Source organism: Microtus pennsylvanicus, chromosome 10, assembly GCF_037038515.1.
Source record: "Microtus pennsylvanicus isolate mMicPen1 chromosome 10, mMicPen1.hap1, whole genome shotgun sequence".
NCBI classification, from domain to species: Eukaryota; Metazoa; Chordata; class Mammalia; order Rodentia; family Cricetidae; genus Microtus; species Microtus pennsylvanicus.
The window spans coordinates 78,976,233-78,994,898 of NC_134588.1; the positions used below are offsets into that span (position 1 = coordinate 78,976,233).

The 18,666-nt window shown below is 53.3% G+C and overlaps 1 protein-coding gene across 2 annotated transcripts in view; it reads right to left on the minus strand.

Moving 5' to 3' along the window:
* The window catches only part of Grid1 (glutamate ionotropic receptor delta type subunit 1), a 759,372-nt gene extending 747,573 nt beyond the window's left edge, over positions 1–11,799 (minus strand). For both annotated transcript variants that reach the window (XM_075988693.1, XM_075988692.1), the window contains exons 1-2: positions 11,582–11,799; positions 9,224–9,379 (exon numbers count right to left, since the gene is read on the minus strand). In XM_075988693.1, coding sequence (XP_075844808.1) covers positions 9,224–9,379; positions 11,582–11,660 — 235 coding nt within the window. In that variant the 5' untranslated portion in view covers positions 11,661–11,799. The remainder of the gene's footprint in view (positions 1–9,223; positions 9,380–11,581) is intronic.
* Positions 11,800–18,666: the final 6,867 nt, after the last annotated feature.

Genomic DNA, 18,666 nt, shown 5'->3' on the forward strand with positions numbered 1-18,666 from the left:
GGAGCCAGGCCAAGGAGAAGGAGCACTCTTCCCAGATGCTGACAGTGAGGAAGTGGCCTTTACAAGGCCAGCAAGTTGACTGGTCCAAGTTGGTGTTTCGGGCTTTTATTGCTCTGACAAAACACCTGGCATAGTGAGCTGAGGGAGGAAAGACTTCTATTATTTTCAAGATCTCAGTCTATGGTCACTTGGCTCTGTCTCTCCTGGGGCCATGCATGGTACACTGAAGCATGCTGGAAGGTACTGTGTGGAAGAGCTGAGTGGCTCATCTCTAAGCAGGCAGGAGGTGGAGAAACAGGGTTGGAACAAAACCTGCATCGGCAATGGCCCATCTCTCCTTCTCACCCCCTCCCATGGACACCATGCTACTGTGACTTCATCCATACTTAAGATCACAGCTCTTAGGATTCAGTCATTCTCAAAAGATCGTACACTGACAACCAAGCACCACGTATGAGCCTGGCAGGGGTGGGGGGAGTTCAGATACAAGGTTTAACATTCAAGATTCAGATCCAGACCCACTAATGCCCACCAAACGAACGTGTATCTGCCTATAGTCAGTTCCTATGGAGCTGGGACAGCCAGGCTCATACCAGCCACTCTGCATTCTGAGCAAGCGTGGCTACAGTAAGATTCAAATGTCAAGCAAAGATAGCCCAGGCCTGCACAGATGGCTCCAAACTGCCTCCATATAAGCCATGTTGTCAGCACCGACCTCCTTCCCTATTCTCCTGGGACACCCAAGCCACAAGCATCAGCCACCAGATATGGGGCAGAGGCAGCGGCCCACAAAGATGGCACAGTGTAAGGGCTAGAGCTGATCTGGGAACCGCTACAGCGGCTCCAGTGGCTGCCCAGTGCCTGGCCCCTAGCATAGGCTTTTAGTACATTTCCCACCACCCTATAGCTGGCCTCTGCACCATCACCCCATCGGCCGTGTGGAAAACAGAGCCACAGCTGAGCATGGACGGCAGCCCCAGTTCACCTGAAGGAGTGCTACCTGTCAGCTTCCAGGCTGCTATCTATTCTGGGATGGCGTAGAAGAGCCAGGCAGAGCACAGCTGTGAACAGGCGCAGGGCAGGTGGCGTTGCCTCTGCAGGCGCTGGCTGCCAGGGTGGGCTCTGGCAAAGACAATGTGAAGGCAGCATACTGGAAAGACAGGATGGCCATGGCCAGTGTCCCTGATGCCAGAAACCATTTAGTGATGGAAGAGAGAGTCCCAGAGAATGGGACACTGACAAGCTGTCAGAGAGGCCAGCACCCCCAGAGAAAGGGCTGTCACCGGGCAGCAGCAGGTTAATGTTAGAAGCCAACTTGACAGAATCTAGAATCACTTGGGAGATGGGCCTCTGGGCATGCCTGAGAGGGACTGATTTGATTTTGTTAATTGATGTGGGGAAATCCTTTTTAGTCGTTGGTGGGGCTTGTGCTATATAAGCGAGAGAGCCAGCCAGCATGCATTTGCTGCTCTCTTCTGACACAGAGCCACGTGACTTGAGCTCCTGTCACTGTGGCCTCCCCGCCATGACGGACTGTAAAGTGTAAGCCAGAACAACCCTTTCCCCATAAGCTGACTTTGTCAATATTATATCACAGCACAGAAAAAGAGGGGACAGGCCCAAGGGCTGAGATTGTAGAAAGTCCAGTACAGGCATGTTACTGATGGTGGCCAGGCCTGAAGCAGGATCGTTTTTTCGTGTGTGTTTTGTTTGTTTTATTGTTATATAGAACTCTGCAGTTATCGTATTCATATGCCTCGAGGAATGATTCAATATAGCTGATCACACAAGGCATTACCCAAACATGTTTGTACGAGAACACTTAGCCTTCCGTGAGAATACAATGGGACTCCGTTAACTATACGCCCTGCCCTGGACGCCAGAGCTCTTGAACCTACTCTTCTTATTCAACTGGATTTATGTCTCTTTGCATCAGCATCTCTCCATCTCCTCCAACAACCTCTCACAAGCATGATCCTGGGTAGAAAATTCAAAAGATGTTGCATCTAGGTATTGGATAAAATCGGCCTAGAAATGTTTTAGAAGCAACGCAGACCCAACATTTTAACTTTTGAGTCAACTCTTTTCTAGAGAGCTGAGTTGGCCAGCTTTGTGATGTGACTGGTGTAAACAGTCTAGAAGGAGTAGGGTTTGCTAGGGTCCGCAGTTGGCCTGTTGCTTTCCGGGCTGGGGTGAGGCAGCGCCTCAGGCTAAGAGCACATGGTGAAGCTACTCTGCTCACCTCCTGCACATGAAGTGAAAAAGGGAGAAAGAACGGAGAGACCAGCTTTCTCTTTGAGAGCACACTCTCAAGCACTGAAGATATCCCACTTGACCCCACTTCTTACAGGTCCCACGGGCCCCCAGAAGCACTGGGCCTATGGGGGGCATTTCCTACGCAAACTGTGAACAGGGGTGAATGACTAAGAGGAAAGACAACAGCGCTGAAGGAACAAAGTCTGGGTCCTAACCTGGCAACTACAAGATATTAACTGTCTCTACCCTGCCTGCTCCTGCAGGATGTGGCTTCGTGTACCGAGGGGACAGTCAGAAAGGCCTCCAAGAAAATCCTGGAGAAACGGCCCCAGTGTCACTGTGTGAGCTGGAGGACGTCCACACACATGTGACTCAACAGTTGAGAGGCAGCATGGAGAACCTCGCTAGACTGTGGCCTCCGGCTCCATGCCGGCCATAACACCCTCTGACTAGCTGTCGGGTAAGACCCACATGGCAATCTGGAGATCAGGGCAGGAAAAGGGAGAAAACATGGGGAGACGGTTGGGGCACACACGTAGCCTGTAAGATTACCAAGAGTATGGACTCGCGTGCATGCCCTTAGATATGTGTGCTCACATGTATGCTGGCATGTATGTATGTGCCCATGCAGTGAAGTGTTCCCAGTGAACGTTGGAGAATAACCCTAAAGCCTGGGAGAAAAGCCCTGGAGGAATCCAGGGAGGGGATTACACAGTTTCTGGTACCTAGCCAGACTCTAACGAGGAATCTTGTGCACCTGCCGTCTTGGCACACATTTTCAGGGTTGAAGCATCACTGGAAACAGTGCTGAGGGGACAGAAAAGGTATCTCTCTCTCTCTCTCTCTCTCTCTCTCTCTCTCTCTCTCTCTCTCTCTCTCTCTCTCTCTCTCTAGGCCCAGGGCACCAAAGCAAGACTGAGCACTGCAAGAGCTTTAAGTAGCATAGTGGAAGGTGGGAGCTGGAGGGTGAGCCTCTGAGAAAGAGACTCCCTGCGTGGAAAGGGGGCGGGGACCTACAGCGTGGCTAGTCCAATAGAAGCTTCCTTCATGCACTTCCTTAAGTACAAGCAGTTTCTTCCAGGAGCCACATGTCATTCCAGAGCACGGGTGAATACGTAGAGGCCCCACAGGCCCACACTGTGATACCTGCAGAACACCTCTGTGGAATGAAAATCCAGGCACGCATCCCAAGGTAGGCGAGCCAGTCTGGGTGACACTGGGGACACAGCGAGAAGGCAGCAAGCACTGCGGAAACCCGACGAGATGGAAAGAAAGCAGAGAGCCACAACACGCTCGGGACACAACAGGCACACAGAGACATCCGTGTCCTTGTCACCAGAACTGGGACTGTGCTGGCTACACGGCACGGGAGAATACAGACTACCGATAGAGTTAAGTTTTCAAATCAGCTAACCTTAAAATAGAGATGTCACTCTTGATTATCCCTGGAAGAGAGATGGGGTCAGACGATATTACGTGAAAAGGAACTGGCTCACTATTGTGAGCTTTGGAGAAGGATCTTGGGGCCCAGAGCTAAGAATGAAACAGCATCGGGGACATGGAAAAGGCAAGGACACAATTCCATCCCAGAGTAACCAAAAGGTACCATCCTTGCCAACACCCGGGCCTTAGCCTGATGAGTTCGTGTCAGTCTTGGGACCTGCAGGGTTATGAAATGATAAATGTGTGCTGTTTTAACCAACTAAACATGGGGTGAAAACGGTCTGTTCCGAGAGAAAACGAATACAGCTGAGTAGTGCAGTGGTGGCAGAGCCTAGACACACCTCTCCGATGGCATGAATGTCACTCTCGCTCGGCGCCCCTGGCAAAGTCTTCAGTATCCTGAAGAAGATGCCCTCAGGGATGCCAGGATATGGCCTCAGTGAACCCTGCAGTTCTAAACAGAGGTAAGAGAGGAAGCAGTGGTCAGCGAAGAGGCCCACTAGCAGAATGCACCACCAGTGTGGCAAAGTGAGGGCCAGGGCACCCAGGAGGAAGGTGAAGGGATAAGCTTGCCAGACCTTCAGAAATGGCTATCTACGAATTTCTCTGTCTTTAAATCGCATTCTCTCATTCTGTCAACAGTAATTTATACTTAGAACACTTTTGCTTTTTTGGTTTTTTTTTAATGTGGTATTAAGCATTGGGCTCAAGGCCTCACACGTAGGTGAACACCCCACCACATCCCCACCCTTGACTTTGTCTTCCCCCACCACCCCCTCTTCTCTTTTGAAACAAGCAAGGTCTCATGTAGCCCAGGCTGCCATTAAAGTCGCTTTGCAGCTGAGGATAAACTTGAACTTCCAGTCCCCCTGCCCCTACCTCCCAAATGCTCGTAGTAAGGGTGTGCATTCCCACACCTGGTTTGTGTGGTACTGAGGGTCAAACCCAGGGCTCTGGGGCTGCGAGACAAGCGCTCCAGCCACTGGGCTGCGCCCCCACCCCTTTACCTTGTCTTTTTCTTGTGCTTCTGGTAACTAAGAATATCGTCTCACATCGTTTGCTCTACCTCTCCCTTAAACTGTTATCTTTCCTTGATGTGACAGATACAGCTACAGCGTATCCAACGTCTCGCATCTTTTCCTCACAGAAAAAGATAAATCTGTAAAAGAAGACTCGGGTGCAGCCCGTTCTTTTATGCATTTACATAATCTTCTGCTTGAGCAGGCACTGAAAAACAGTATGACTTTTTCAACAAATTAGTATCTTTTTCTCCTATTTGTCTTGTAGAGCGGGTTAATGCAAACTTCAACAACCAAAGACGCAACATTTTAGAGCCTTAACTGTCCCACGGTGTTGTTTATTAATTTTAGAGCTTCATAAAGCACATATCCTACATACTATCCTAAGACAGTGCTCATAAGGAGTTTGTAGGATCATTCCGATGAAATCATAGGAATAAATCTTATGGCCAGCACATCCATCCAAGGAGAGTTTCTTGTTTTCTTCAGAAATACTTAAGGATGCATATCTTTGCATAAATAGTGCCATTTCTGTTTTTTTTAAAAAAAAAAGTGCATGTCAGCACATGCAGGCACTAGAAGAAATGTTTACAATTGGTTCATGGAGGTTTCAGAAAAAAGCCAATAGTATGGAGCATGAAACACAGTGAGAGCCCTCATCATTCATAAATACAAAGGAAGAGAAAAGATAGAAGAAAATAATGCAGTGGGGTTCAGGAGGATTCCGCTCTGCTCCTTGCTGTTCTCCACCCCTTCCACGTTTTATATAATGAGCATGCACTGGCCTCTTTCTTTCTCACGTTTTAAAAGTAATCCATGTTCATTGTGGCCATGCATTCCTTTTATAACTGGGGGGTTAGTAAAAGCTGGAAATGAAAAGGTCATTCAGGGTCCTCTCTCATAGCTTAGAAAACTATGTAGTTGAAAATATCAACAGCCTGAAGAGATGCTGAGGAAAAGCCAGCCAGAGCTGGGTCAGAGAACAGGGAGGGAATTAGTGTTTACTGAACACCAACCTCGGGCCTTATACAGGCAATTTATACACGTCTCATCTCATTTAATCCTCCCAATAATCCCAGGAGGCAGAGACTACAATTATTCCCTTTTAACAGATCTAGAAACAGAAGCTCGTCACAGGGCCAAGACTCCCCCAGGTCATGCGGTGAGCGAGGCAAGCTCTCATCTTTGGGCTCCAGCAATCAGGCCCCCATCTCTGGGTCGGGGTGCTGCCTCTCAAATTAAAACAAGGCAGCATTGCTCCCATCCCAGATCCCTTGGGACACACTGGGCACCTGTGATAAAGACTGAATCCCAGCATGTTCTCCATGCAGTAAGTGTCCAAGCTATGGAGAAAAGGTTAGAGTATCCACCCAGCATGACCTGGCAATCACCCCCATAGAAAAGCAAGAAAGGAGACCCAATGAACTGAATGCTTGCTCCACAAGCATTAGGCAAAGGGGGAAAGGCTGCTCAGCTTTTCCCAAGGCATCCACCGATAGCTCCTTCCTTTCCTTGTAGGTACCCAGGAGCTATCCAAGGCCATGAGATGGATAACAAGATAGATTTCAGGCCATGCCACTCCCAAGGTTGAAAGTGCATGCCAGTTTTAACCAGCATGGACCAGCCCAGCAACAGCACCTGTCCAGTGTTTCTATACAGAGAAACCAGGGACCCTCATCATCTCATTCCCTCATTCCAGATGTGCAGAAATACTCCCATACCCTTCTGAGACTGCCAACTTGCCATCCTTGGAAGCAGAGACATTCTTCCAGTTACACAAATAAAGTAAGTAACATCCATTAAAAGGGGGCGGGCTGAACCAGTAAAAGGCCCTGGCTAGAGCCTTTATTGACAGGACAAAGTTGTTTTGGGGGTTTGAAGGTCAAATGGCACATAGCTGTGTTTTGTTTTTTTTTTTTGTTTTTTTGGTTTTTTTTGGTTTTTCGAGACAGGGTTTCTCTGTGGCTTTGGAGCCTGTCCTGGAACTAGCTCTTGTAGACCAGGCTGGTCTCGAACTCACAGAGATCCGCCTGCCTCTGCCTCCCGAGTGCTGGGATTAAAGGCGTGCGCCACCACCGCCCGGCCTGTGTTTTGTTTATTCTTCAAATTGTTCCGTTGGTTAACAAGTTAAAAACCAAATGTGACAGCCAAGTGTGGTGATGGAGTAAGGGTCACCTATAAGCCCAACATTCAAGAGGCTAAAACAGGAGGGCAGCCTGAGCTACACAGCAAAGCACTGCCCGCAAGAGCATCCAGTTCTGCCCTGAAGTGCAGACTGGAGTCTTCCTTTACAAAATAGATACATGCAGAAATCTAGAACTTTTCACGCCAACAGGGCACTAATCAACCGAAGCTGTGTTACAGCTGCTCCTTGACACGAAGATGACCTCTCCTGGGGGCGGTTCACCTATGTGTGTGCATCCAGCCTCAGGGTAGAACCTATGTAAGACCAGCACCGTCAGTCCCTGGGGTGCGTCTGGTAGAGATGGCTGTACTTCACTCAGGGGCACAGTGAAAGAGCAAAGGATGCCCTACACTTTTGTTTACAGCAGACAGAGAGCTGTCAGAAGCAACAGCCTTAATAGGGGTACTCGTGTCCTATAAGGGACACAGGCAGAGGCCCCGAGGAACCATGACGACAGCACACAAAAAGTCTGAGGTCAGAGGGCATCTGGAGACAGATGGTGGGATGAGGTCACACAAGAAGGGCAGGGACTCCCCCATGCCTTTGCTTCAGAGGACTTAAGACAACAGACATCTGCCAATACCAGAAGCAGCAGCTCTTACTGTTGTATGTGTGTGGATGTTTTGCCTGCACATATGTAAGTGCAGAAACCAGCAGAGGCCAGAAGGGGGCGTCGGATGCCCCTGGAACTGAAGTTACAGGCAGTTGTGAGCTACTATATGGGTGTTGGGAATCAAATCAGCGTCCTCTTCAAGAGCAGGAAGTGTTACTGACTACCATACCACATCACCAGCCCCAGCAGTTTTCGGAATAAACAGCACCAGTCACCACCACCACCATAGATCAGCACTTGGGACTGGAGATGTGAACAATTAAAACGTCCTTCATACTTTGAGCCTTACAGTCAGGCAGTCCCTCCCCAAGGGCTGGCCACCTTTCCATCCTTTGCTGCACCTACAGCCAGGAGGCCCCCAGAGCCCTCCATGCTACAGTAAGATCCCAGCACTAGCTAAAGCCTGTATCCCTCACCAACTCACCTCATTTTTGAAGGTACCTGGAGACTGGCAGACAGTATGCAACCCCAAGGTGACAGGAAGACCCTAGGCCCAGCAAGTCCAAGGAGAGATGGACAGCAGAGTTCTCAGTCACCTCACCCCCTCCCTACCCCAGTCCTGCCAGTTCTGGGAAGAAGTCCCTGCATGCTGCGCTTCCAGCTGTACCCTTGTGTCCTCAGCACTTCAGGGCACTGGCGCCACAGCGGAGCCCTGCTTGTGGTAAACAAGGCAAAGAGGAAGGAGAAGAGCGTGGCTGAGCAGCGGTAAGGTCCTTGACCGGGAATCAACAGCACGAGAGAAGGAACACTTCCAGAGCAGCCAGCCAAGGAGGAGCGAGGGAACACACAGGGAGGAAAAGGCAGAGGAAGCCGCTGCCACTAATGCACCCGAAGAAATCAGACAAGAGTCGCCTGCCAATGCTGAAAGCCGCGGCCCCCATTGTTTTAGGTGTATGTGTGTTTTGCCTGCACAGAGCTAAGAACACTCCACGAGTGCAGGTACCAGAGAAAGCCGGCAAAGGGTGATGGTCTCACTGGCTGCCCACCTGTTGCCCCTGCCTCGGAGTCTCAGCAAGACGACTGCAGGGAAATACAGCTGCCGCGGCCAGCCTGCTAAGATTTTTCCTTGTCATCAGACCTAGTCCGGCTCTTCTCTTTTCCTGAGCAAACAGCGCCCACCTCCGGTCCAGGCAGCAACGCCTCCCTAGGCCCGCAACGCGGCCCGGCTGCTTCACACACAGTGGAGCCAGGCAGAGAGGATTGAAGCCGAGGGCCGCAGGGCTGAAGCTCCGAAGCCCCACAAGCTGTGCAACCGCGCCAGCCAGGCTGTGCGACTGACAGGGCTTACAGGACAAGCTCCGTGAGCCGAGCTCCTGTAGGCTGCAGGCCACAAGAGGCTTCTGGGGAGGTGCACGAGACACAGGCACGAAGACACACCCACCCACAAACACGCGAAAAACAAAGCTGACCCTGAGCCACGCGCCTGATCAGCGGCTCACACACGCACTCATTTATCGGCACAGTTCTGCCAGGAGACCCGCTTGCAGTAAGCACATAGAGGCTTTTCGCTTGCCCTGACAGTATGGAGCCGCCCTATCTTGCTAGGCCTGGGAGGACACGCCACCACGCCTGGCATAGCAGCAGGCACACCTGGCGCCTAGGAGATTCTGCACAACCGACTGGGTAGCAACTCTGCCTGGACCCATTGCTACTCGGCCTCACTGGCTGCAGCCCAGTGACTCATGCATGGGCTCAGTGGCCACTCACCTTCCTGCACTGCCTGGAACGGGTTATTGGCCTCGATGACCTTGATGGAATAAGTGATCTTCTCACTCTGCAGGATGTCATCATTGAGGCTCAGGTCTGATACAGCCAACTGGAACACCCTGTCGTCCTTGGCTGCGTTCTCCTCGAAGATGGCACCTGAGGGAGAAGAGGGGTTAAGACCAGGCCTGGAGAGGAACCCTTCCCACCTTCCTTCCATCCTGGGATGGGGGTATTGCCTGGACCACTGGGTACCAAGTGGTGAGAGGATTGAGCTAGAATGTTTATAATGCTTTTTTGAGACAGATTCTCCTTCCATAGCCCTAACTGGACTTGAGTTCACGGTGATCCTCCTGCCTCAGCCTTCCCAAGTAGTGTGATTACAGGCATGCACCATCAGTCTCAGTTCAGGATTCTGTTTTGATTGGGTAATTTAAAGAACTCCCTATGTAACCCAAACAGGATATGCTCCCCTCCCCACATAGGACACGTGCGCACAGTTAACATGAGTTACACCTGCATATCCTTCACGCTACCATCAGGTCACATGTGCTTCATAACCAAAGCATCACATGTCCCAGTCATGCCCCACACAGAAGATGTGGCATGCTGAGGTAGCCTCCCGCTCAAATGCACCTGACATGGTCCCATAAATCCCATCCCAGGAGCCAAAGTGAATTCTCCAAGAGGAAACGTCCCCAGACCAATCCCAGTAATGAAGTGGTGCTCCTTTTTTCTTTGCATTCCCTGATGAATGCAGAAGTGAGACTGTGGTCCACAGTTTGCTCTCCTGCACCAAGGGTTTTTCCTTTAGGCATACACAAGGAATTGATAACCAGTATCTTGAATGGTCAAGATGTTGCATGTGTCTCTGCTCTGGTCTCTCACTTCCTCTTCCTGTATGTCTGGAGGGGTGGGGCTGTATCCTATACCCCCAAACCTTCTGATCTAGCAGTGTTGAGAGTCCCAGAAGAAACCACTCTTAAACAGTCGGTCATTCTAGAAGCAAGGATGGCTCCTCCAGAGCTCCGGCTGACCTGACGCTTTCACTGATCCTGCCCTAACAGTGGAGATCAGTTGGATCTGATCTGGGATCCCCACCCCAGCCCTTTTGCCACGTGTCAAGGGTCGCCGAGGTCCTATTGCTTGGCTAATTGCTCTGGAGCTGAGAGCTGGGTAGAAGGGCTCAGCTCCTGGATTCCACACTACACCGGAGCCGCAATGCTGACCGCGAGACCCACGCCGACTCCTGGGCGGGAAGCAGGTTTGGATCCTGGCCCGGCCCCAGAGGGAAGCGCTGCAGCCCTTGGAGTAGGGACTTGGTCCCTCATCACCTCTTTCTGCCCCGCGGGTAACATCAGCCACGTTTTCTCACACCTCCCAACCCCCAGTTTGTCCCTGTTCGCTGGTCTTTCCCAACTTCCGGAAAGGCGACTGCGGAGGAGCTCCCCCAAAGCGACCGCTGTCAGTCCCCCAACCATGCCCAACTTCTCTCGCGACCCCAGTCATTCTGCTCCTAACTCCCACCACTACCCCTCCTCTGATCGCCCCTTCCTTTGCTTTTCATCTCCTTCCTCTCCATCTATCTCTTCTTGCTCAGCGCCCCCAACCCCACGGCCCACGCTCCTTCCCTCCACCCCACCACCCAGACTGTATCTGTATGCTGGCCCCAAGACTTAAACCAGGCAGAAACTCTGAAACTGTCCAGGATTGAGCTGCAGTTGTCACAACCAGAAAGACACACACACACACCGAGAGCTACAACAGACACACACCGGGGAAACAGGCAAGCACTGTGTCCACTCTAACAGGCTGGCAGAACGCGGTAGTCGCACTAACACACTCTCGGATGGCCCCACACACCCCAGCGCCCTCTCACAGTGACACCAACACCGTGCCAGGTGCACACACACTGGCACGTTGACAGCACCCATCCACAGTCACACATGGTTCCGCTTTGGCCTCTTTGATCTTGCCCTGCCAACTTAGCTAGCCCCCAGCTCTGTTCGCCCCTGGTCCCAATGCTCAGGCTGTGCCTCAGGGCCCAGCTTGCCGACGGTCCCGCTAGGGGCACGCATCTCGACAAGCGTCTATCCCCGGGTTCCCCGCTGCCGCGGCCCTAAGTGTCGGCAGAGGCCGCGGGGCCCCGCGCACTGGCAGGAGCCCCAGGGAGCAGCGAGGTGCCCGCAGGAGCGCCGGGCGGCAGAAGCACAGCTCCTCCGCGGGGCGGCGCGGGCCTTTAGGGGACCACCGCCTGCCGAGCCCTTCGGCCCGGGGAACCGACAAGTTTGGACGCCGCGCATCAACGTCTCTATTGGGGGGTCCCCGCCCAGCCTCGGCCCGTCCGTCCTCCGAGCTCACCGATGTGGATGATGGAGTCGGCCCGCACCGTAACGCACTGGCATATCCAGGGAAGAAGCCACAGCGTCAGCGCTTCCATGTCCCCCGGGCGCGCGGCTCATCCGCCCGGGCCCGGGGCGAGGCCGAGGGCAGCACGGAGCGGGGAGGCGCGGGTCCCGGTGCAGTCCCGGGCCGCTCCCCGGGAGAGCCGAGCCCGCCCGTGCGTCTTCCCCCGCGCTCCCGCCCCTGCGCCCTGCGCCCGCCCCAGCCCAGCCCAGCCCAGTGCTCTCGGGCTCCCGCGCCGGCTCCGGTTGCGGTTGCGGCGGCGCTCGCAGCCCGAGCCCAGGCCGGCGCGGCGGGGGCGGCCCGCGGCTGTGGCGGCGACGCTTTCAGCGGCTCGAGCGGCTCTGGGGTAGGCAGAGGCAGAGGCGGCGGCGGCGGCCCGGCCCGAGCGGCGGCTCCGGGCTGGCTGTGTGTCTGAGCCCAGGCAAGGAGCGAACTGCGGAGGACGCCCCCTCCCCTCCCCCTCCCCCTCGGCGGCGCTCCCCCTCCCCTCCCGCCCGCCTCTCTCCCCTCCGCCCTCCTCTCCACCACGTGACTGCGGAGCCTTAGCCTCTCCGCGCGCGGCTTGCTCGCTCGTTGCTTGGAGGGGGCGCCCGGTGCTCCGTGCTCTCCGCCGGGGGATGCTCCGAGGCCGGTACCGCGGTGGGGAACTGGCCCGTCTGCGGCGAGAAGAGGCTTGGCCGTGCTGGCCTGGTCTCAGGGTTCGCGGGAGAAACGGTGGAGGCACGGCCACTGATTGCCCTCGGGGAGGTGGGGGTCTCAGAGCTCTCTGGCGATGGGGGACTTCAGCCGAGTCTGCAGTGGCCGGAATGGACAGGCGCTCTCGGAACCGGACCCTCGACTTTGGCAGCCTGCAGATAGACCACAAGGCCCGGGGCACTGAGCCAGGCACCAGGATGCTAGCGGGCTGGTGGCGGACTCGAACCCTAGCTGTCCGTGCAGACTTCGGCGGACATCCATCCCCCGCCCCCAGGGCGGTGCACTGCGCCGGGAGTCGGGCAGGAGGCTCGGACTCTGAAGCCCAATTCATGGCCGGAAACCGGCGCAGCCGTGACCGCGGCGCCTGGACGTGAGGAGCCTTCCAAGCGGACAACGCACTCAGACAGCGACCCTGCACGAAGCCTTCTAGGGCGAGCCTGGGCCGAGAGCCCGCTGCCAGCCGCGGAAGCAAAGCCGGACTCCCGCCGCCTCCGGGTGCCCTGCCTCTAGGCGAACCTCCATATAAAGGGTGAAAGTGCTGAGGGACCGAGCCAGGGAGGGGGATCGAGCTAGCTGGGCTCACAACCCTCTCCCCAGGTTCTAGTTGGACTGAGCTCTCCACTTAACATACCCAAGATTTCAGGGAGACAGTTGAGCCCTTCGGGATTCTGAGTCCCTCGGAAACTGGCCTGGCAGAACTGGGCGCCAAGATAAGCGCTGGGTTCGAAGGACCAAGAGAGACTGGGCTGCAGCCTTGTCTAGAGCTCCTAGCACCGTGGGAAAGCTAGACACCCACATAGGCCAGAAAAAATATTTGGAGAGGACTGTAGAGGAGCTTCAGGCCTGGGTCCTGACCTAGCTTGAAAGTAAAGGTAGCTGTGGCTTCCGGGAGGAGATGACAGTTCGGAAAGGTTACCAAGGGAGGAGAGGCTTGCAGGCAGGCGTTCCATGCTGCTAGTGAGCCAAAACAGGAAGAGAAGAAAGAATTGTGTGGGGAGTGTACATTTGTGTGAGTGTCGAGCTGCCAGCCACTGAGTTGTCGCCGACAAATTCTGCTTTAAAGGGGTTGGGCGTGGATGCTGTTCAGAAGGGCCGGGGGGGTGCTGGACGCTGTTAGGAAATACCTCAGCAGAACAGAGAGGAAATGGGGCTGCAGGAACAGCAAGAAACACTGTTCTGTGATGAGGGGGGCCTGGTGGGCAAGAAGAGAGAAATGACCACCACAGCTGCAGGTGGGAGTGTGGGATGCAGGGCCCAATGTGGTTCCACACAACTGAGTTCTACAGGCAACAAGCCTTAGGACCCTGAGGTGGGAGGGGGGATGCCCATCCCGCTGGTCCAAAATCCCCTTGTCTCCAGTTTCCAGCCCTGCGAAGTACCAGCATTCCCTGGCTGAAAAGCTGTAGGAAAGTGGGAATTAAAGTCTCATCGGCTTCAGTATTTAGCAGTTTAGTTCCTGTGGGGACCGACCGACTCCATGGTGGGAAGTGTGGCAGAGTCACCGCTGAGAGTCTTCAAAGGTGAAAAGCCACCAGGTCAGGAATAGCCCCAATCATCTCCGTTTTCCAGTCACGGCAGTGTGCAAGCAGGGTGAGCATGGGGTACACCCACTCGGGTGTTATCTCGGTCTTCTTGAGTTATTCCTCACTACACAAAGGTGTATTCGTGGAAATCAAGAGTGAGTGGATGAGTCATTCCTTGTAGCTCAGGACTTGCCTTCGGGAACGTGTTCTTCAGTGATGCTGATTCTAACTACATTTATATAGCACGTGTCCCGTGAAGACCTGTGCTCAGCCCTCCTTTCCTTCCTAGGAGGTAGAATTTTACACACTTGGAGACTGAAGAAGATGGTAGCCATCGGGTCTGTCCACTAACGGACTTCTGGGAGCCCCGCAGTTGGCCACCAGAGCTGCGGGGGAAATGCGCAGGCAAAGAGAGAGAGGCCACAGGTGTCTACTTGGAAGCCACAACCATTGTGATGGTCACTACAGAAACATAAATTTCTCCTTTGTCCTTTGCCGCTCTCATTCCAGCCCATAGCACCCGAAATCCTGGCCTTCCCTGTGGCCTGTCACCCTGGCATAGGCCTGAGGAGCCACTTGCCCAAGTAGAGCCACCGCTGACCAGACCCAGCCCAGGTGGCTTCCTAACCATGCTCTCTCCCAGGGAGCTGCCCAGACTACCAGCGATCCTGCATCTCTCTCCTAGCACAGCACAGCTGGCTGGAGCTGGCTGGCGCATGCCAGCCAGACTTGCTGGAAGGGTGCAGCTGGCAGAGACCCCTGCCAGTCCAAGGAACCTACCGGTTTAGATATGGGCACCCAGCTCCCTTGTGTGTACAGAAAAGAGGAGAGGAAGAGACCCAAATCAAGCCATGTTGGGGTCAGCCGGCATCTAGGAAAGAGTGCTACCCCACAGGCTCCAAGGAACCTGCTCACCAGTAGGACCTGAGCCCAGGAGATAAGTCCTCCATACCCAGTTTTCTACTGTTGCTTTGTTTTTGTTTATGTTTGTTTGTTTATTGAGGCAAGGTTTCACCATTGCAGCTTACACCACCCTTGAATTTGAGATCCTCCTGCTTCAGCCCCCAAGATGGGATTCTAGGTGTATGCAGGATACTGGGGTATACCCCAGACTTTTTTTTTAAGACACTTATTGCTTATTTTCTCCATTGCTTCTGCAGCCGCCTGGCACATCTGTTGAATGACAATGATCCAACTCTGCTTTGTCTCCTTTACCCTTCTTGCCAACCTCTTTCATCTCATTTTTAGTGCTTATGTTTATTGGATCTTCTTTTATAAGACTGTAATTTTTTGTTTGCTTTCCCTCTTAGTCGTTCTCTTGAGTTTTTGCTTTCAAATTTTCCAGGCCAGCAATCTCTGGTCTTGCTTACTCCATGGTTCGAAGCTTCATTGATTTAGTCTTTGCCTTTATAGAGGAGAAGAATTTGGGTGAAGGAAGTGCAGCTGAGGTTTACCTCCCCATAGCAGGATTCTGAGCCACCAGGGCAGGACACGCTGGGCTGGCTTCTGCCTGCACCTCTGACACCCTTTAGAAGGCATTGTCAATAATACAGGCTTCACCGCAGCGGGCAGACCAGGTGGGGAAGGGCTTCATTTTGTTGGAGTCACATGCCATGGGCCAATGAGGAGAAAGAAGATCATACTATGTGTGAGCAAACCCAGATGGGAGCACCTCTTCTTTGTAAGGAAAATACCTCCCTCTGGCCCATCACACAGTTACCAACATGGAGCACAGGACAAGAGACTGCGATTAGAACCAACCAATCCAAAAGGTTACCTGGGGGTGGGAGGGAAAAGCAGGCTACAACCCCAGATCACTGGACAGAAGGGCGGCAGGGCCACACCACTACTCGGGCCATCTAGGGTTCCCACACAAACACTCTGGGACCTCCTTGTCCTCTGGACCCCCTTCCTTGAGGCCTTCCAAAAGTCTGATGAAGAACAGTGGAGTTTGCACAGTGCTGTGTCGAGTTGGAAGGAACAATCACAAGGCAGTGAGGCTTGGTCCCCCCAGACACGCCCTTCCGAGCTATCATCTCAGCCTGAGCCCTCTGGAACAACAGCGTTTGCTTCCTTCCAAATCAGAGGCTCTGCAGTCTATAGACTTATGTCATCTCCAGAGCAGGCTCAGGCTCCTTGGGTCTCCTGCTGCCATTCAGACCTTTGAGGTCACAGTCCCCGAGGCCGTCTAAGCCTAAACACTGGCGTATCCCCTCCTGATTACTTTGCTGCCTCTCCAGCTTCCCAGTAACAATGCCTAGCACAGCTTCCCCGCTCTTCCACCAGCTCTGAATCTGCAACTCTGCCCTTTTGTAAACTTTGGGGCCACCTCCCACCCAGGTGGTTGGCAGATCTACCTGGCAGGAACCTGAACCCTAGCCTGTCTGTCTACTTCAGATCCCAAGTCAGACCCCAAACCCACATCAGGCATGGCCAGGCCAACCCAAAACAAAGAATGCCCCAGAACTCAGCCCTTCCCACTCCTGCCCAGGCCTCCTCTTACAACTCCAAGGATCTGTAGACTCTAACCAGACCATGACTCAAGTCCAGAATGTCAATGTGTGTTCTAGACGGGAAGGGAAGAGGGGTTAGGAAAAGAAGAGCAAGGGATGGAGTCCAAATTGGAGGGCACTAGGGTGGAAGTTGCCAGAATGGTGATAATGGGAGCTAGAGAAGCCAGATACACTCCCTCCTAGATACACTTCTACAGACCAGACACCCTGGGTGGCCTGATGGCTGCAAAGACCCATAGCTTGGTATCTTCAGTGGGCATCTTAGGAAAGGCAAGGGCCACTGATTACCAAAAGAGTCCAAACAGGGTCCAGAGAGATTGCTCAGTGACAAGAACGCCCACTGTTCATCCCGAAGCCCCAAGGTCACGTTCAGCTGCTTACAACTAGCTAAACTGAACTCTAAGCTATCTAGTGCCCTCTTCTGGCCTCCATGTGCGTCTGCATACATGTAGTACATACACGTTAAGTAAAAAATACAAACTTTCTTTCCAAGAGTCCTGGGGCAGAGGGAGGGGAGGGAGGGGAGGTGGTCTTTATCACCCTGGGTACCAGGAATCTCATGATAATCCTAACTCTGTACAGGAGGCTGTCTGTCAATCATATGTCCTCTGCTGTCCCCAGAGATGGGCTGCCTCTGTCCACACATGAAATAGGACCTTGGAGATCAGATGACCTTAGTCCGGTCATAGTGCAAATCCCAGATACAGCTAACAATTACAGGAGTGCACCTACCTCCCACAACCTGTCAGGTGTAGCCCAGCAAATGCCCCCAGCCCAAGCCCGCAGTGCCTAAGATCTGTACCCCAGCACTTCCCAGAGCCGCATAGATTCCTGGCTCACCCGGCATATCAGGCCCCCCAGCTGGACACAGCCCTCAACAAATCTGAGGCAATGGTAGTGGACATGCCCAGGGCGTCTGCAGAAGAGGAGAGGTGGTCCTGCTGACTTCACCCAGCTTCCCAACCAACAAAGGGGAAAAATGTGTCAAGTTTGGATATTTAACAACAAAGTTACTGTAAATGAACAAAATGAAGCCGCTAAGGCCCAAACCTTGAGCAGCTTAGTGTGGGGCATAGGGGCCAGGCCTGGGGACAAACGCTAGCTCCTGGGACTGCAGAAGCCACAAGCAGCAACCACATGAGCAGACTTACGGAGATCAGAAAACAGATCTCAAGGCAGGGAGCATCTCTTGACAGGTATTAGATCCCCGGTTGCTGGGTTCTCCCCACCACTGTCGATGCGATAGACCAACTCAAACCGAATTAATAGATCCAGGTTTGATGATCAGAGCAAGGCAACTCAGGCAGGAGAGGGATCACATGGCAAATATGGCTACCAGGTCTTCTATAGCTTGTAGGCGTGGTCTTGAGCAGTCCCAGGGAGGGGCTGACTTTTGGTAGGCTTGCTCAGGGGTGGGGTTTGGAGTGGGAGGGGTGAAACAGAGGATGGAACGGAGCCCCTAGCTGGAGATCCCCAACATCCCAACCTTTTTAGGCGTGTACAGACTGTGGTAGGGCTTCCACCTAAACCTCTATCAGGGAGGAACCCCATCGGACCTACACCACTTACCCTTAGCCTTGGGGGTGGGGGACAAGGTCAAGAGAGACAGGAGTCAGAAGAAGAAACCCCTGGGCCTGGCCACCAGGTGACAAGTGTGTCTGAGATCAGCTACAGACCACTTACCCTGTTTTCCAAAGCCATGTAAGCAAGCCACCCCACCCTACTTCTCTCAAGACAGAAAAACATTTTCACTTTCTATTCAGAAAAAGCCTGTTTCGGTGTCGGCTTTGGTTTAGAACATGTGGAAAAGAACACCCCTGTAGCCCAAAACACCATAGCCAGGGTCTTATTTCATCCAGGGGTGGCCCTGTGGTCTTTCTGAGCCAGGACTTGATAGCCGACGCTCTGCCCATGATGAATAAAAGATGGGCACTTGAGGGATGAATGCCTGTACGCATTTCTCTCTTCTCCCTACCTGGAATGTAGACAGGATCTTGGAAGGCATTGGTCATGTCCAGACCCGAAGGAACCACACATGGAGGACCCTGAGCTAGCCCAGCGGCTCGCTGCTGCAGAGTCCCAGCTCCGGAGTCCCGTTGAGCTTCCGCATGCATTAGCTACCATGCAGGCATTTCAGCTGTAAGCGACCACTGACCTTCACTGATGCCACCAACTGGTGACTTCATGATTCTTCCACCTTGATTTTGTTGCTGAGTTGCTGTTGTTATTGTCGTTTCGTTGAGGGTTGGCTGGTTTGGATTTTGGGTTTTTCTCTTTTCTTTTTTGGTTTGTTGGTTGGTTTGTTTTA